Source organism: Ruditapes philippinarum, unplaced genomic scaffold, assembly GCF_026571515.1.
Source record: "Ruditapes philippinarum isolate M1 unplaced genomic scaffold, ASM2657151v2 ctg5299_1_1_1_1, whole genome shotgun sequence".
NCBI classification, from domain to species: domain Eukaryota; kingdom Metazoa; phylum Mollusca; class Bivalvia; order Venerida; family Veneridae; genus Ruditapes; species Ruditapes philippinarum.
In genome coordinates, this window is record NW_026855873.1 from 102,143 (window position 1) to 119,338 (window position 17,196).

The 17,196-nt window shown below is 32.9% G+C and overlaps 2 protein-coding genes across 3 annotated transcripts; one reads left to right on the top strand and one right to left on the bottom strand.

Annotated features, from left to right (window-relative positions):
* Window positions 1-1,140: 1,140 nt before the first annotated feature.
* Window positions 1,141-5,142, bottom strand: LOC132744678 (mucin-17-like). The gene is made up of 2 exons (XM_060733436.1): window positions 4,985-5,142; window positions 1,141-4,010 (listed from the first exon to the last, which is right to left on the bottom strand). Exons 1-2 carry the CDS (start codon window positions 5,075-5,077, stop codon window positions 1,578-1,580), a joined length of 2,526 nt encoding a protein of 841 aa, XP_060589419.1. The 5' UTR covers window positions 5,078-5,142; the 3' UTR covers window positions 1,141-1,577.
* A 1,792-nt stretch (window positions 5,143-6,934) lies between these two features.
* LOC132744679 (protein PRRC1-A-like) lies at window positions 6,935-15,911 on the top strand. 2 transcript variants are annotated; one of them, XM_060733437.1, is made up of 7 exons: window positions 6,935-7,029; window positions 8,233-8,350; window positions 8,719-8,931; window positions 9,542-9,745; window positions 10,239-10,348; window positions 12,119-12,276; window positions 12,763-15,911. In XM_060733437.1, exons 2-7 carry the CDS (start codon window positions 8,251-8,253, stop codon window positions 13,076-13,078), a joined length of 1,101 nt encoding a protein of 366 aa, XP_060589420.1. In that variant the 5' UTR covers window positions 6,935-7,029; window positions 8,233-8,250; the 3' UTR covers window positions 13,079-15,911. The 2 variants fall into 2 exon arrangements, with proteins under 2 accessions (XP_060589420.1, XP_060589421.1); XM_060733438.1 differs by lacking the exon at window positions 6,935-7,029 and adding an exon at window positions 7,095-7,119.
* The last annotated feature ends 1,285 nt before the right edge of the window (window positions 15,912-17,196 follow it).

Sequence of the window (17,196 nt, forward strand, 5' to 3'; positions counted from 1 at the left end):
GTATTGAACATTACATTCATAGCTGTTTGGCTCCAGATTCGAGAGTGTTTCTATAAGCTATAGACTTCATACTAAATTGAACTTAAATAAATTAATCACTGAGTGCAAAGTGTAATCAGTTTGATCCCGAGTGAGGTCATATAATCAACTATTGTATTAAAAAAAAAAGATACTGGTAAGGTCCTGTTCAACCCTTACCCTGCTTGAACCAAAAATATATAACCTTTTCCACCAATATAGAGCTAGACCAGGATGCACACCTGTACAGTCTGACCAGGCTCTTTACTGTTGGCTAACTTGAGATTTTCATCTTCATATTGCTACAATGAAAAATGGATGGTTTCAAAAAATTAAAGCTGAACAAGTCCAATTAAGAAATTCAGAAGGTTAACTAGGATGTTGATAGTTATAAGGACTGGTCAGCAAAATGTTGGTATATGAATGGGTAGGGGGTTATGGGGTTATTTTATTGGTTCTATACTGAAGGAGGACCAAGTCTCGGGAACTCGATGGCGAAGGTAGCTGACTTGCTCCTCACCGCTGTATGTTCAAAATCCGTACCCTATCCCCCAACCTTGAGAGACTAGATTCTTACATGTCCCTGATCATCAGGGACTTTTAGAGTCTGTCATGTGAGGAAGCTATCAAGCTAGCTTACAAATATGCTCCCTTCCCAGCTCAGTGAATACACTCCCATTACTTCACAACAGTGAACGATAGTGAAACATTTGACTGATGCGCAGGAGAGTGACTAATAAAAGGTCAGCGGTTCTACTCAGTGGTATGGAATAGCACCTTAGGTCTTCCTCCACCAGTAAATCTGAAAAGTCGCCATTTTACATCAATAGTATTGTAGTACCTTAAAACCCAACCAAAAATAAAACAGAATTCTTTCTGCAATAAGTAGGTGCGGTAAATTTTAATGCCTGGCATTGTCAAAATACTTGCACACTGGTAATCTTAGCTACAAATAACAATAAAAAAGATATACAAGTTATTGTATTTTATTCTGCAGATAAACAAGAAAAAGGACACAGCTAGAACATGCAAAATAATGAAATCTAAAACAATTCCAATTTGTCCACAAAATTAATGTTTACACATAACAATATGCAATTCATAATAAATAAATAAAAATAATAATAAATAAATAAAAATAAATAAAGTATGCATATTCCAAATAGCATACATTGGTCACACAAAAAAGTAACCTCACATTTTTTTTTCACTTATCGAAATGGTTTAAATGGACTAACTAAATGATTTAAACCTGAAAGGGTGGATGAAGTATGCTTATGAAAGTGCAAAAGTAAGCAATAAATGCATATACTATAAATTTGCACAATTCAAATGGCCATCTTCAAAAGTATTTTTAAGCTTATCAAACACAACTCCACTTCCCTATACTTGTAGTAACCATGTATCACATGGTATATTTACCAAATTTGTCAATGGATTGTTTTCAATTCAATCTTAAAAAAAAGAAAAAAAGGTCATTTAACTCATTTTCATCACAACTTTTTCTAATGTTGAAATTTATTTAAAATTTGTGCCATCTTTGTTACATTGTATAAGATCTATTGAATTAAAGGCCCCACTGGGTCAGCCGGAATTAAGAGATCATTTTGAGTGTTGTTATTATCTACTGAAGCCACTTGGTCGACTGTTGAAACTGGATCTGCAAGAATTACTGTATCAATAGGATGCACCGATATAGTAGACTCTCCTGAATTTATAGGATTAACAGCTGGATTAGTTTCTATTGTATATACTGGTTCTACTGGAGTAATCGAGTCTACTGGTAATGCAGAATCAATTATACTGGTTTCAGCTGGTTTAACAATGTCTAATGGGACTGAAGTTTCAACTTGAACAGTGGAGTCTACTGGTGTAGCAGGATCTACAATAAAACTGGTTTCAGCTGGTTTAACAATGTCTAATGGGACTGAAGTTTCAACTTGAACAGTGGAGTCTACTGGTGTAGCAGAATCTACAATAATACTGGTTTCAGCTGGTTTTACAATGTCTACTGGGACAACAGTGTCTGCTGGAATGATCGAGTCTACTGGTACTACTGGATCTACATCATTACTGGTTTCAGCTGGTTTTACAATGTCTACTGGGACAACAGTGTCTGCTGGAATGATTGAGTCTACTGATACTACTGGATCTACAACATAACTGGTTTCAACTGGTTTAACAATGTCTACTGGGACTGCAGTGTCTGCTGGAATGATTGAGTCTACTGATACTACTGGATCTACAACAATACTGGTTTCAGCTGGTTTCTCAATATCTACTGGAAAGGCAGTGTCAATTTGAACAGTGGAATCTACAATAACAACAGGATCCACAACAATACTGGTTTCATCTGGTTTGACAATGTCCACCGGGACTGCAGTGTCGACTTGAACTATGGAGTCTACTGGTATATTAGGATCCACAACAATACTGGTTTCAGCTGTTTTTGCAGTGTCAACAGTAGAATCTAATGATAGGACAGAATCCGTGACAAGACTGGTTTCAGCTTGTTTTACAAGGTCAACTAGAACAATTGAATCTACCGGTAATAATGGATCTAAGTTAATAATTGAATCAGCTGGGTTTAATGTGTCTAGTGGAACAGCAGAGTAATCTTGAACTAAGGTATCTACTGATGATACAGGATCTACAACATTGATGGTTTCAGCAGATTTCACAGTGTTTTCAGAGACATCGGAGTTTATTTGTACATTTGAATCAACTGCAGTGTCGGCTAAAATTACTTGGTCTTTGGGGACAATAGACTCTTGTAGACGAATGGGATCAACAATTTTTACTAAGCTTTGGATTAAAGAAACGATATCTGTGTTTTGTCCCAACTCTTTAGCTAAAAGTGTTTTAGCTGCTAAAAGTGTGTTTCCTTCGCCTAATTCATGATTCACTTCTTGCTTTATCGGAGACTCTGAATTTGAATCAGGTTGTTCTTGATATATGAAAGAATTCTCGGGAAACACCGCCCCTGGATACGCGCCTTTTTGTTTATTAACTAAGTTGAGTTTTTTTAACTCGTGTGATAAAAATTTCTGAGATGGCCCAGTTACAGTATTTCGATTTCTTCTTGGTAATTCGGATCTGTGTGGAGTACCAAACTGTACAGATGTGCCCTCGGAGTTTTGCTCAATGTTAAAATGCACTGGACGATTGTCAGTATTCACTGTATTTACTATATTATACCTATTATCAATTCTTGAATCATCATCATCATCCGAGTTGGACCTAACTGTAATCGTCCCGAAACGTGGCATTTGTGTTAGTCTTAGCGTCTGGTGATTGTTGCTTCCTGGAGTATTATGTGAGATTTGTAACCTTTGATTTGATCTTGATCTTAGACTCGGTCTAAATCTCCCGTTTTGAATAAGCCTCGTACCATAGGGTGATCTCAGTAGAGCTATATAACCTCTTGTTCGTGATCTATATTCCGTGCCTCGGTTTGAATCTGTTCCTATGCGCCGGTTTGAAAGTATTCCCGTGCGTCGGCTTGAAAGTGCTCCCGCGCGTCGATTTGAAAGTATTCCCGTTCGTTGGCTTGCAAGTGTTCCAGTGCGTCGGCGTGAAAGAATTCCTGTTGGCTGGCTTAAAAGTAGTCCAGTATGTCGGCTTGAAAGTGTTCTCCTACGTCCGTTGGAAAGTGTTCCCAGTCGCTGGCTTGTAAGTGTTGGAAACTGTCGAGTTCCTGACAGTATCCTTGACCTTCGCAATATTTGATCTCCCTGGATCACTGTCGCCGGTAAATATTGCCTCCTTGGAGTTCTTAATACTCTTAGCCGGCGGCTTCCATCCTGGCGACTTCCTCTTTGTACATGCAAATTGTGTGAGTACTCCAATTGTCCAGGTCGTAATTGCCCTCTGCTATTGAGAATGGTTGGATTTAATTGAAGGGTAGACCTTACGACTTCTTGTCGGTGAATGTCTGGAAGTGATCTAGAAGATGATAACTGAGTCCATGAACCACTAGGCCTCGGTTGAATCTACGAAAATAGAAGAGAGGTAGATACTTAAAAAAATAAAATGATTGCCAATAGTTATGATACCATTCGATTGCCTTAATTAAAAGAGCTCCACTGAATTCAATGCCTAAAATCCTTTGAAAAAATGAATTTGAGAATCTCACATAAATCAAAATGAAAAATATAAAAATCATTTGAAAAAGGTGAATTTGAGAATCTCGCATAAATCAAAATGAAAAAGATTAAGGAATATATATAGTCAGAATGAAATTTGAAATTTATATTTTAGTGTTTTTCTGAACTAAATTCGAGTTAAAGGCGTTTAAAGGCCTTTCAGTTTAGGTCGTTTTACACAATAAATATAATTATTCTTGAAAGAAACGAGTGACTCGCCACGAATGATTAGAAATTAGTTATTAGTAAAGACCTCCATTCAGGATGGGAATTATCACGGTATATTTGTGTACGGTAACATTTGGTTACCGCTTATGTTTTTTGCTATTTTTCTATATTTCTTGCAATATTTGAATAAGAAACGTACACTATATTCCAGGCAAAATTTCTCCGATTAGAAAAGTACATCCCCCTCCTATGTAGCGCTTGTACGTTTCCCGTAATGCTTGCAGAAAAGTTTCTATGCGGCCATTAGCTTGATGAAAATATTTGTTATAATTTGGGAAAAGTACTTTAATCAAAGGTGCGATAGGCCTATTATCATCATTATTAGCTAAGCCTTTGATATTTAAATAGATTTTTAAATATGTTGATACTGCGTTTAACTTAAAATAAATAAACAAATAAATAAATCTAACGACTGTCATGATAATTGATTGGTAGTGTCCCATGTAAAAAGGTATTTTCGAGGGAATACTACAAAATACATTCTAATACACATGAATTTATCTAGAACTTTTTTTATTCATTTTTATTTTAAAGATTTTAGAAAACATATACATTCGATAAAAAAATGAAAATGTATGAAATAAAAAACATACCTGTTCAGATCTAGATAAATGCCTAGATTCTACAACTAAAACGACGCTCTTGAAAAATACAAGCAGAAACGCGACCTTTACTTCCATGTTCATAAACAGTTAACTGACTATAGGCATTACAAGATGTGCATGTATCAAAAACATCAGACGTACATGCGTCAAATATTTGATTGAACAAGTAATTATTAGTATGCGACATCTCTTTCTGACAAGTCAAATTGCAAATATCTCGCAAAATTTACATGAATGACATCTTTTTTGTCAAGCAATACAAATGAGATCTGGAGTTCAGTGTCATAATTAACGAGCGTGCACACATGAAAATGAAAATAAAATGTCACTTACCAAATACCCTACCCCAAAAAATTGCAAAAACAAATACAGAATGTAGGCTATATGATGGTCTTTTTTTTTCATTTTTCTTTGAAAACTAAATCTTTATGTGCAAAATATATTTTATAGAGATCTACGCATGTTAAATTAAAAATGATCCGTCAAAATGTGACTTTGACGGGGTTTTTCTTTCTGACAAAATGCGCGTTTGGAATTTCTAAAAAGTAAATACCCGTTAAAGGTGTGTTTTTATTGATTAGAGAGACTTTATTAAAGTGCACTTGAAGAACATCCATTCATTATTTGAATCAACCCCACGACCTAACACTTTTAGCATATTCATGTTGATCAACACGCACCTTCCCGCGCATGAGTTAAACATAGAATACCATCACAGTATTCAAACTGAAATAACAGAAGATGATTTAACTAAATAGAAAATCAGTTGTAGGCCGTCAGTCACCAATTAAATTTTCTGAAAATGGACGTCATCTTATGAACAGGTCTACTGAGTCTGTATCCATATATTCGAAAGTCACATTATCTAGTGTATCAATGTGATACATTGTAATATTCTATCAGAGACCTGGGATTTAATTTCTTTTTGTCCCAGAAGAGTCTTATATTACAAACTATAGCTCTCTGCTTTATGTGTATAATGATGATTTAAGAATGATCATTTTGTACTCATCATATCGATAAATTATGCATCTTAGTTATAGTACAATGTTGGCAAAATTATTTCATTTATGATAACTTCATGATAATTCATGTATTATCAGAAGATTAGTATGTTAATATTACAGTAATTGGATCCATTGGGAATAAGGCAATCCTATAGGGTAACATAAAAAATCGTACTTAATTTTATGCAGTTTTTGTATGTTTTATATGCATGTTGATATATGTGACAATAAAGTACATGTGTTTATGTATATTTCTAAATAGATACGAAAGAAAATGACACTTCGTTGTCTAAGGTGACCGCAGGGCATGGCAACATAATGTTTTTTACAACTTTTAGCATGGGTATTACATGTGTAACTTACAGCTTTTATGTAATTTTAATGCAATTACAAATGTACTTTAATTTAACATAAACGACGATGACAGACTGCATGGACAGGATGACATAGTCACATTATATATCTAGACTATACATATGAATTCATACTAGACATCTAACTATCGATTAATATCTATATATAGGCCTTATATAGTATCTATAATAGGCCTATATCAGAGTCCTTCAACTCTATTTGAAAAAAAAAAAAAAAAAAAAAAAAACAGAAAGAATATCTATATATAGATCTTTGATACTATTCTAGTTTGTTATTGCAAGGAACTGTAAAAAAACAATGTATTTTTATATCTTTGGTTTTTTCGTAAAATTCTTAAATACCCTTTTGATAATATCACAGATATACATGATAATATAGCAAGCTGCACGGTATTCACGTGATTAAGACGTAATAAAAATGGGCTATATATCGGATACTGTACTGTGCACGTGCCGACATGTATTTAAATATAGTATATAATTAATTATTGTAATATCATAGATTTAAAAGTAAATTGAATTCAGCCTCAGTTTAATTTTCAAATGTTTCTACGCTCGCCCTCAATCAAATTACCAGTCTGTTGCGGTTTATGTACAGCCGAATCAAGCGAATGTCCGACGTGAATATACGTGGCTGTGTGACGTCATAGAGGTAAACAGAAATTTATCATATTTTGACTTTTTTGCTTGTTTAAAATACTTTAAGCATACTTTTATCGCCGAAAATATAAAATGCGTTGAAGTGAGTTAATTAGCACTTATTGTGTCTTGTAACATCGACTCAAGACAATAATTAATTGTATGTCTTGTTTTCAATATGTGAACAGCGTTCGGATATATTTATTTTCGGATGCTTACTAACAACATGCTGATTTCTTCTATTACAAGTGTTTTTGTGATCCGGTAAAGAGACTTGTGGAAAACTTGTCCATAACCGAAGTAACCCCAAAACAATGCAATTCATGACAGAGTTATTTAAATCGTAAGCAATTCATGACAGAGTTATTTAAATCGTAAGCAAGTGCTGGTGTTATTTCAATATTTGGCCATTGAAATTTGAACTGTTGAATATTAGTTTTAGCTGTGAAAAGATTCCCAGGTTTTAGTAAGCTATAAATATAAAACTGAATACAAAGATATAATTTACATAATCCTGTATAAAGCCGTCAAAGAGGCAAGCTGGTAAATAATGTAGGCTGACAGTAAAAATTGACTTGGAAAGACTACATTCTAACTAATACACTTCAGACCAATTTGTATTAATTTAGACTGTGGCTGCCAGCTGAAGATTGTTAATAATTTGACTGTTTTGTCTATCCTGTAGGAGCATGAAATAGACTAGTGGTGATATACTCCACACAGGTGTGAATACTGCTTAAATCACCTGGGAAGCAGTTAAATGGTATGACCCAAGGTCAAAAGCTCATGTCTAGGTCCCCGACTGTCAGGGTTTGACATTAATGGGAAAACAAGGGAACTTTTTTATAAACACGATAAATATTTAACTGGAAATGCTACTATGTTAATAATTTTTTTTTTAAAAGTTGATTTGAATTCAATATAAGAAGTGGAAAAAAGTTAACAAACAATGTTTCCAGATTGGGCTTGTATCTTATATAAATTTACTAGATAAGATAACAAGATGATGTTTATTTTTATTATGCTCTGGACAGGTTTGTTACTTTCATTTTAGACTGAGCACATGAAATGCACAAATTATTGTGATAAAGACCAACAAAAGATAAAGATAAAAAAAGCAGTTTAAGATTAAATGTTGTGTTATATTTAAGTAGTGACAAAATGAGAATGTGAAAATAATATCATAATTTACCTCACATACTTGTCATTTATACAGAAAACAGACAGTTTAATTATGATGGCTGAAGAATCTTCAGATGAATCTGCTGAGTTAGTAGATAAGGAAGAAGCAGTCAGTGCAGAGAAACAGTTCACAAGTCAACAATCAAGCACTGGTAAGTAAATCACATTAATCCAGTTGACAAGTAACTTACTGTAAGTTATTGATCATTGTTCAACAGACAGATTTCATAAATTATCCTGTATATTTTAATATTGAACAATCTAGATCATAGTATACAACTTAATGAGTGTATGTCTAATACAGAAAGGTAAATTCAAATATATCTCATAGTTAAATACTTTTAAAGCTGTTACTGCCTGCAAAGTTTTTCACTTCAATGCTAAAAGGAAATGCAATATAGCATGGTTTCTAATTATTGATTTCTTGACTTTTGAAGATTAACTGTGTGAACTGAGTTGAAAATAATTTTCAAGAATTCCTTGCATCCATTAGAATTTCATTGCCTTTCGTTATCAACAGGGATGTCACCTCCAGCTCCTCTCCCCTCCTTCCTCTCACAGACTCCAACTTCTAGTCCTGTTGTACCAGTCAGCCCTCAGACTACCAGTGCAGGGGGAACCACGGCTGGTGCATCACAGAGTGTATCAAGTCCAGGAACTCCAGTATCACAAGCAACATCAGTGTCACCGCCTACGTCACCACCAGTTAGTGTCCAGCAAGTGACGCCTCCAGGTATGTGCTGTCATTTAAAGTTTTTATGTGTTGAAGTGTGTCACTTAGTACATGTAGTAGTTAAGATTTACTGGGGGAGTTAAGTGGTTAAGGTGTCTGGCTATCAACCCAGGGTTCATGGGTTCAAGCCCTAATTGGGTCATGACCATGTTTCTTCATATGACACCAGTATTGGTTGGTTCCAGGAAGCGGATTTGAAAGTGATTAATACAAGTTGCAAGAACTTGTTTCGCAATCGAGCTAAAATAAATATGTTTTAACCAAGATTTTAGGGCTAAATATCCATTTCCTTCCATTTGTGTATTCTTAGTATTCTTACACAGTCAGTTTCTATAAATTCTTATAAATTAAAGATTTTCAATCAATCATCACCTTAGTGCAGTAACAGGTTAACTCCTTATAGGATTTAATAGGAGTTAACCCATAACTGCTCTAAGGTTATGAAATGGTTAAGGTTACTGACCTAGAATCACTTGCCTCTGAAATCTTGGAGTTCTCATCCTGTCAGGATGACTGAAAAAAATGCTAAGTTTATTATTTTGACAGAAAAGATTGCGTAGTTTAGTGGCCTGGCTTGTACTGCTTTCAGTATTGTATTCATGTTTTAAAGGTCCGCAGATGTCACCATATGAAGCAAGTTCAGCAATTGATGTACCAGAGATGGAAGTTGATCCTGCTGATATACAGTCACCGCAAAGTGGTCTGTTCAGCTGGATATCTGGAAATAAAATGCTCTCAAAAATGGTGGAGAAAACCAAGTCTTCCATGGAGACTATGATCACAACTTTAGATCCCGGCATGAAAGAAATTATACGTAGGTTTTATGTTCTGTATTTAATTTGTTTGAAAAATAAGTCTTGTTTCTTTTTAATTGAATAAGAAAGAGGTTATACTAATTAGGATAAAAATTGAAGGAGCTGGAAAAGGTTGTTATGTTCTAGGTATTATTTCCCTTAAGTATATCATCGCAACCCTGAATAACTCAAAAGGGAGCCTACAGATCTTAACTTCTTAATCATGCATAGTCTAATCTGACTGGACTTTTTACTGTTGGTAGCTCAAAATTTGTATTCCAATATTAAAATCCATTAAATTTCAAATAGACTAATCCAAATTCAAAATAGGGCTGATCCATTTTACAATTTCTGAAGATTAAGGGTTAAGCTGCCAATACAAACAAATTGAAAATATACAATGTGAGAGGAGTATGCACATAATATTTGTACAGAAGTGCGTTGCTTATATAATCATGATTGCTGCATTCTCTATAGCTTTACAATAATCTGTTTTTATGATGGCATTTAAAGGTTCGGGAGGAGATGTATGTATTCTTGTCACATCTACGAAGGAGTCTAAAGTTAGTGCAATTAGAGAGGCTTTTCAGAATGTTTTTGGTAGAGCATCTGTTTTAGGAAGGGTAAATATACATGTTGTTTACATGAATTTGTAAAATACGTTACTTATGAAAAAAAAAGACTAAATTGTTGTAAGGTACTTATGGAACTTTCAAACACCTTGTTCAGCTTAAAAATTTAGTGACCTGTCTAGCAGATATTTACATGTACCCATGTATATTATAATGAAAAAAACAAAAATTGAAAAAAAAATGTTGGGAGTTTGCTTCTATTCAGTTGAACTTCGTTCGCTCGAACTCGGAGGGCCTGTGAAAATTTGTTCGAGAGATCGGTAGTTCGAGTCAACCGAGGTTGACTATTTTTTAGGAAAACATAGGCCGAAAGGTTTTTAGCTTACATCGATCAAATGATAAATATGTCAATATAATTGTTCGTTAGTACATCTGTCCGTCGAATATGTCATATTCAGAATCATTATCCCAGTGTTTTCAGTTAAGTATTAACTGAACACTGTGTTTCCATATTCATGAAATTGTAATTGGTTGAGTTCGATTGGGCAATCAGACCAAACTTGTTGAACAATGTTCAAAATATATTTATATGTTTATTATTGGAAGAATTTAATGTCAAGAAATGAATTAATAAAATATTTAAAAAAAAAAACAAACGTTTTACAGCAGCATCTACATGTATTTGTAGTCATTTACTAAAATAAACTCACCTACAAGTATCATTCTATAAATAGATAACACTGTTACAATTCACGTCACATGAACCAGGGTTGTAATAAAAGCCGTCCAGTTAAACGTCATTCTTTATTGACTTTTGCATATTTCACTTATTTCACGAGTTATTTTCTTTTTTTCTTTTTATCATTACGATAAACAGCAAATCAACAATATTATCATAACAAACAAATCGGTTACAACACCTCTTTTTTGTATCGATTAACCTTAATTACCTTTGTCACGATCACAAGGTGTGACATGTGTCATCCACTGTCATTTATTTAGGACATGTTGACTTGTCTTTTTGTTTTCAACCGAAAAGGTGTGATTTTCACTATTTTTCTGCCAAATGGACCAAAGATCATGTTCGAGAGTTCGAGCGATCGGTGTTTGAGCGATCCGAAGTAGAACAATATATATTATTTAGGAATTTTGCTGGGACTGGGCGATGAGTTCGAGCCAAGGGAGGTATTCGAGCGGTCCGTGTTTGAGCCAACGAAGTTTAACTGTGTTCCTGTTTACATTATTTTATATTGTAATAATAGTTTGTATTTCATATGAACTTAAAACTTAAATTTAAATATTATTCTAAAGTTCCTGGTTTTTAAAATCAATTTTTTTCTACAGCTTCAGTGTTCAAGTCAATTATATTCTTATAAAGACATTATGAAATTTTGAAAAAGTTGGTTTACTTTATACCAAAAATTAAAAGCTATAGCATAATGGGATGATTTGAAGTCTCCAAATATGCTTTACATCAGACTCGTATTTAAGTACATGTATTGTGTTACAATTTTAATATCTGTCCTGAGGATTTAAGCCCATTGAGCAGTAATTAGGCTTGCTGAGTTGCAGCCCTTGGGCTGGCACCCAAAGGTCATTGTGACCAACCTCCCGTACTCTAGCATGGACTTGCATTGAATCATATCCCTTTGTGAACTTCATTATACCTATTATATTAAATGACGATCTTGACAAATGCTTTATAATCAGGAGATGACCTGTCTTTAGGGGTGCTTTCGTAGAACAAAACATTAGTCCCTGTTACATAATGAACAAATCTCATCTTGTAAATATGTATTCAGAACCTTGATAACATTTCAGGAAAGTCAGGCTACCACAGCTGCACAGCCAGTAGGGTTCACGGCTGGATTGAAAGGAGCCCAGGAACGAATACAGAACCTGCGTCAGGCGGAAAATATACCCGATGATCAGCCTGTGGTGTCTATTGAGGGATTTATTGTAGAAATGTTACCTGATAGGTATGATTGGTCATAATTTCTTTAGTGTCCTTTTTTTGCTTGTTTTGCTTATTGATAACACTTAACACACAGATTTGAGTGATATTGTTTCATCCAAGATGTCTGTCTTTTTGAAAAGAACTTTTTGTTAACAATAATAACTTCATTCTATAAATTTAGGTCTGCATACTTTTTTCATATTCCTGTATACAAAGGTAAATTTTGATAAATTTATAAATTAAATAAATAAATTTTATAAAGTTCCAGAAATTTCACTTTAATAATATTATTCATTAAAACAGGTACATGTATGGGATTAGGGCATTTTTATTTTGAAATATACGTAATTTAAGTTTCAACAACCTGTTGATTCTGAATATCCATAGTCCAAACAGAAATGTTTCTTGACCTAAAAATCAGATATGTTAGAACTATAATAAATTTGTAATGACAGTTATTTTCGGTTTCATTTCGGTAGATTCTAAGTATTATTCACTCTGTTTACAGATGGTATGAACTTAGCTGTCTCATATTGCAAGACCCCCAGCATAGAATTGACCTACAGACGTTTTCACAGCCTTCGCCTATACCCGCTGAGTATATTCTAAAAGCTCAGGACCAGACACCAAAAGACTATCCTTTACGTTGGTCCGGATTAGCTGTCAGTATCGGACAGGTTGTCGAAGAGGAAAACCCGCACATAGGACATGTAGACTGGCAGAACGGCATTGTGGGAGTGAGTCGACGAGAATCTCTATATTTAGCGGCCAAATCGCTGGCCTACATGTATAAACAAAGACTGCCTACTATGTTTGTGTCTTGAAAAAAAAATGCTCTTTACTTCATGTAATGACAATTTTTTATCAAGAGGGACATAGAATATTTATTGTAAGAAGATAAAAAAAGATTTTCTGTTGTTTTAAACATACATTCGTACGTAAAAGCCTGAAACAATATTTTTTTAAATAAAGATTTTGTTTGCGTTTAGCTAGTTAATCTTTATAAATAAAAACTGCCAGGCATAGAGGCTATACCTACTTATTTTCCTATGATTTTTTCTTCTATAAATGTGAGCTTAATTAAAAAGTATGTTCAGGAATGACAGGTATTATCATAAGATTGTCAGTGGCATCCCTGTAAGTTACTGTTTTTGTTGAGGTTTTTTTTTTCATGTGAAATCTGTAAGAATTTTTTAAAGCAGTACTGTAGACAAAATGCGCTCTGTGATGTAGTGCATTTAAGGTGCTCATTTTCAAATTGACCATTAGGAAGTTTGCTTTGACTTGTATTTCTTTATTTAATAAGGATAAATAAAGTCTAATGAGTTCTTAGTTTAATAATGTTAACCTGACATTTTGACAGTAGTCATTTATCACAAAATTATATGAAAATGATTAGTTTTTGTTACATGTGTTAAGGAAGAAAAATTGAGTGTTGACAAATTTATTATATGTAACATACATACATTTACTTGGTCATTTGTTGTAATTGCTTGGACATCCATTGCTTTTATACTGTCAAGTACATTTTGCTCTTATTGCAGAGGAATAAAGATCAGGTTCAAAAAATCATGTTTTACAATTTCTTCCTAATTTAGGCTTATATTCAAAGTGGTATTAAAACTTTTCGGTTTTATTTTTAGCTTAAAGCCGGGATAAAAATGACACATGATGAAATTGAAAAACAAATTCTTATTTATTCTTCAAGATATGTGCTATTTAAAAGTTAATACAAATATTGATTCTGTCTTTAAATTTTACCGTTTTTTGATCAAGATAGTATTAATGTTATTATGTTATTTGTATTGTTATTTCTACATTTTATCCTAAAATAAGTTGATTTCATAATGTTTGAAAGTGTAGTAGATTGTTGTGAAAGTCTCATGTAGCAATGAAATCTAAATCTGGTTCATTTGATCCTGAGCTTGAATTTTTTCTTTATGAAAAGAACAAGGCCTGGCTACTGTTGGTTTTGAAGAATCCTTTGATGTTGAAAAAAATAAGCAAAGAAGTAAACAACAAGTTATGGTTATTCCTTATAATATGAAATAATGTGCATGGATCAGTCTGATTCAAGACTAGAAGAGTCTTCCATCAATTGAAACGAATATCCATGGGAGACTAACCACATATGGATTACTAAATTGTGCTTCCATTATATCGACAACTTGGCATTATATTTCTCAGTTTTATGCTCCATAAGTGAATATAATCCTCATATGTATCACCGTAAATCTAATTTTTTTTTTTTTTAACCAAAGCACATTTCAGTGATCAGTAAAAGGTTTGTGCCCTAGCTTTGATAGTGTTGTCAGTTCATGGTAAAGGAATCAGTATCGATCTTTTTATTTGAAGATTGTTTAGTTAATTTTTTGGTCATAAAAGATAAATTTATCTGAATTTATAATAAATGATATAGATAATTAAACATGTGACCAGCATATTCTCTCACAATGCCTCTTGTAAAATCATTGTACATATAGCATGTGGACTTTATTAATTATTACTCATTTTGTAAAAAAGGTTGCCATGTATATTTTTTAGGCCTGTGATAATGTAAATATAGAATATGTAGAACATAACATATTATATTTTATTTTGCAAATTAACATTTTATTATTAGTTGTGCTAGAGAAATTATGCATAATTTAACTTTTCATAGTTTTAGAAAAATTTGAAAAATGTGCGTTCATGTCTAATTCGTTTAGTAATATATTATAAAATACTAACGAAAAAAATGTTGCTTTGTTTCTTAGTAGAAAATATGTTATAGAAAGTTTGAGTCTTGAGTGTTTTCTAAATAGAAAATTTCCTATTCAGGAAATGATTCAAACAATCTGGAACAAAACTAAAAACATTCTTGTATTATTATTAACTTTTACAAAGATCTGTTCAGTTTTATATTTAGAGGTTATAATGATTTTCATTTTTTGGAAAAAAAAAAAAGAAAGAAAAATTGACAAAGATGAATATACAGTAAACTATGCTTAAATTATATGCAGGGGACAGGTAAATTTATATTTTATATCCCGATATCCTTATGTCTGAGAGCCAACCTATTTGAAAATAACAGCTGGGACCACATCAAAAGCATTGTTAAAAGCGGTATTATGATATAAGCAATGTCAATATTTACTGTTTATATTATTAGTTTACTGTACAATATATTAAGTCATATTCTTTGATTTATTTACAAAATGTATAGAAAAAAAGATTTTAGTAATTCAACTTTTATTAAAGATCTCTTTCAAGCTATGGCCTTCTTACTTGCTGTTTGACACATTTTCATAGTTATCTTTTGATAAAATAATTGAATACATGCATGAAACAATAATTAATTATCAGTATTTTAAATATATTGCATTATTAACTGTATATGAAGGGTTCATTTGGTGCATTTTTCAGAATTTATACATAAGAACATGAATTGTGAACGTATTGTCATTATTATACATGTACATATAATGATAAAAAATATAGATACAAGTTACATGTTTATCTTACAATTGGAAAGACATAATAAAGGAGACATTTTGTCCATGTTATATTTTAAAATGAGATTTAGTGAGAAAAGTTGTGTGAGTGATTGGTATATTCATGTATCTTTATGTAGATGATAATGATAATAATGATAACAATAAATGATAATTTATGGTTCCTTTTTGCAGTCTTTTCTGAGGGATTACCCCTTTCCAGATTTATTTTCACTCTGATAGCCAAGGTCTAGATTCTTTCAGGTAAGGAAAACATCCAGTTTGTTTTATTTAAGGGGAGTGGTTGTGTGTGTTTGGGTTTGTTTACCCTTGACACGGGAAAGATACCATATGGGCGAGCATTTTTGAGTGGTTCTACTTAAATGCAAGCTAATGTCTAATGTAATACAAACATTGGTGTCTTAGGTATGCTGGAAAGTTTTGTTTGTCTTTTACAGAGACAGTGCGAATTATATCCCTATCGAAAAAAGTCGAGATCATTGTGTGCATTATACTGTGAGAAACTAATTAGAATTTGGAAAGCTGTCATTTCAGTTTTAACTTTGAATATTTTGATGTTGAACATATCCTACAATATATCATAGTGTAATTTATGCTGAATATTTCGACAAGTTCGACCATCGATGTGGAAATAGAGACAAATTTTGTATTTTACTTCTGACAAATTTATAAATTCGTCCAAGTGTAAATAAATTTGTTAAAAATATTACAGTGGAAAGTACAAATATAAGCGTAATTTAGGAATTGAATAGTACCTAATTTTGCAATCAGCAAAGATGAATATGTTTCAACTGACCTAATGGACCTACATCACAAGTTTTCGAATCATGAACCAAGAATGTAAAGTGACACTGCTCTTGGGATCACATGATTAAACATGGATTTACACATGTTATGAAAAGCTTAGTTATCTTTGAAAACGGCAGACATATGTTGCTGAAATAAGGAAGATATCAGATAAATTTTGGTATTTAACTGTCTCTTTTGTTATTTAGTCTATATGTGATATGACCAGGAAGAATATGTAGAACTCGTGGTTCAACACTTTTTATAGCTACATTTGTACTTTAGTGTAGCACTGGTAACACTGTTTTAAATGTGTTTGCATCTCCTTGGCATTTTCCATCAAACTCCATAGAAGATTTTTTAATAATAGCCAATGCTTTCCAGTTGTTGAAAATGTTGACCAGGAGTTGTATGTATACATATTTAACACTGATAGGATTTGCATGTGATCATAGCCTACAGATAACCCTTTTAGATTGTTTTATGACAAATTTCATACAGGCCAGTTATCATCATCGAGGCAGTAGGGTCAATCTGTACATGTGTAATACATATGGCATGTGCACTGAAATTGTTTCTCAATAACTGTCTGCTTAGTTCCCCATTTTTTAAAAAAAATCTAATTTGTCTGACTTTTGACTACGAAAGTGCATGTTCGACTT

Bases quoted from the DNA above. Each gene is read 5' to 3' on its own strand.
- LOC132744678 (XM_060733436.1), bottom strand. From the start codon at position 5,077: ATGAACATGGAAGTAAAGGTCGCGTTTCTGCTTGTATTTTTCAAGAGC. The intron at 4,011-4,984 runs GTATGTTTTTTA...CTATTTTCGTAG, and splicing joins ATTTATCTAGATCTGAACAG to ATTCAACCGAGGCCTAGTGG.
- LOC132744679 (XM_060733437.1), top strand. From the start codon at position 8,251: ATGATGGCTGAAGAATCTTCAGATGAATCTGCTGAGTTAGTAGATAAG. The intron at 8,351-8,718 runs GTAAGTAAATCA...CGTTATCAACAG, and splicing joins AAGTCAACAATCAAGCACTG to GGATGTCACCTCCAGCTCCT. The intron at 10,349-12,118 runs GTAAATATACAT...ATAACATTTCAG, and splicing joins GAGCATCTGTTTTAGGAAGG to GAAAGTCAGGCTACCACAGC.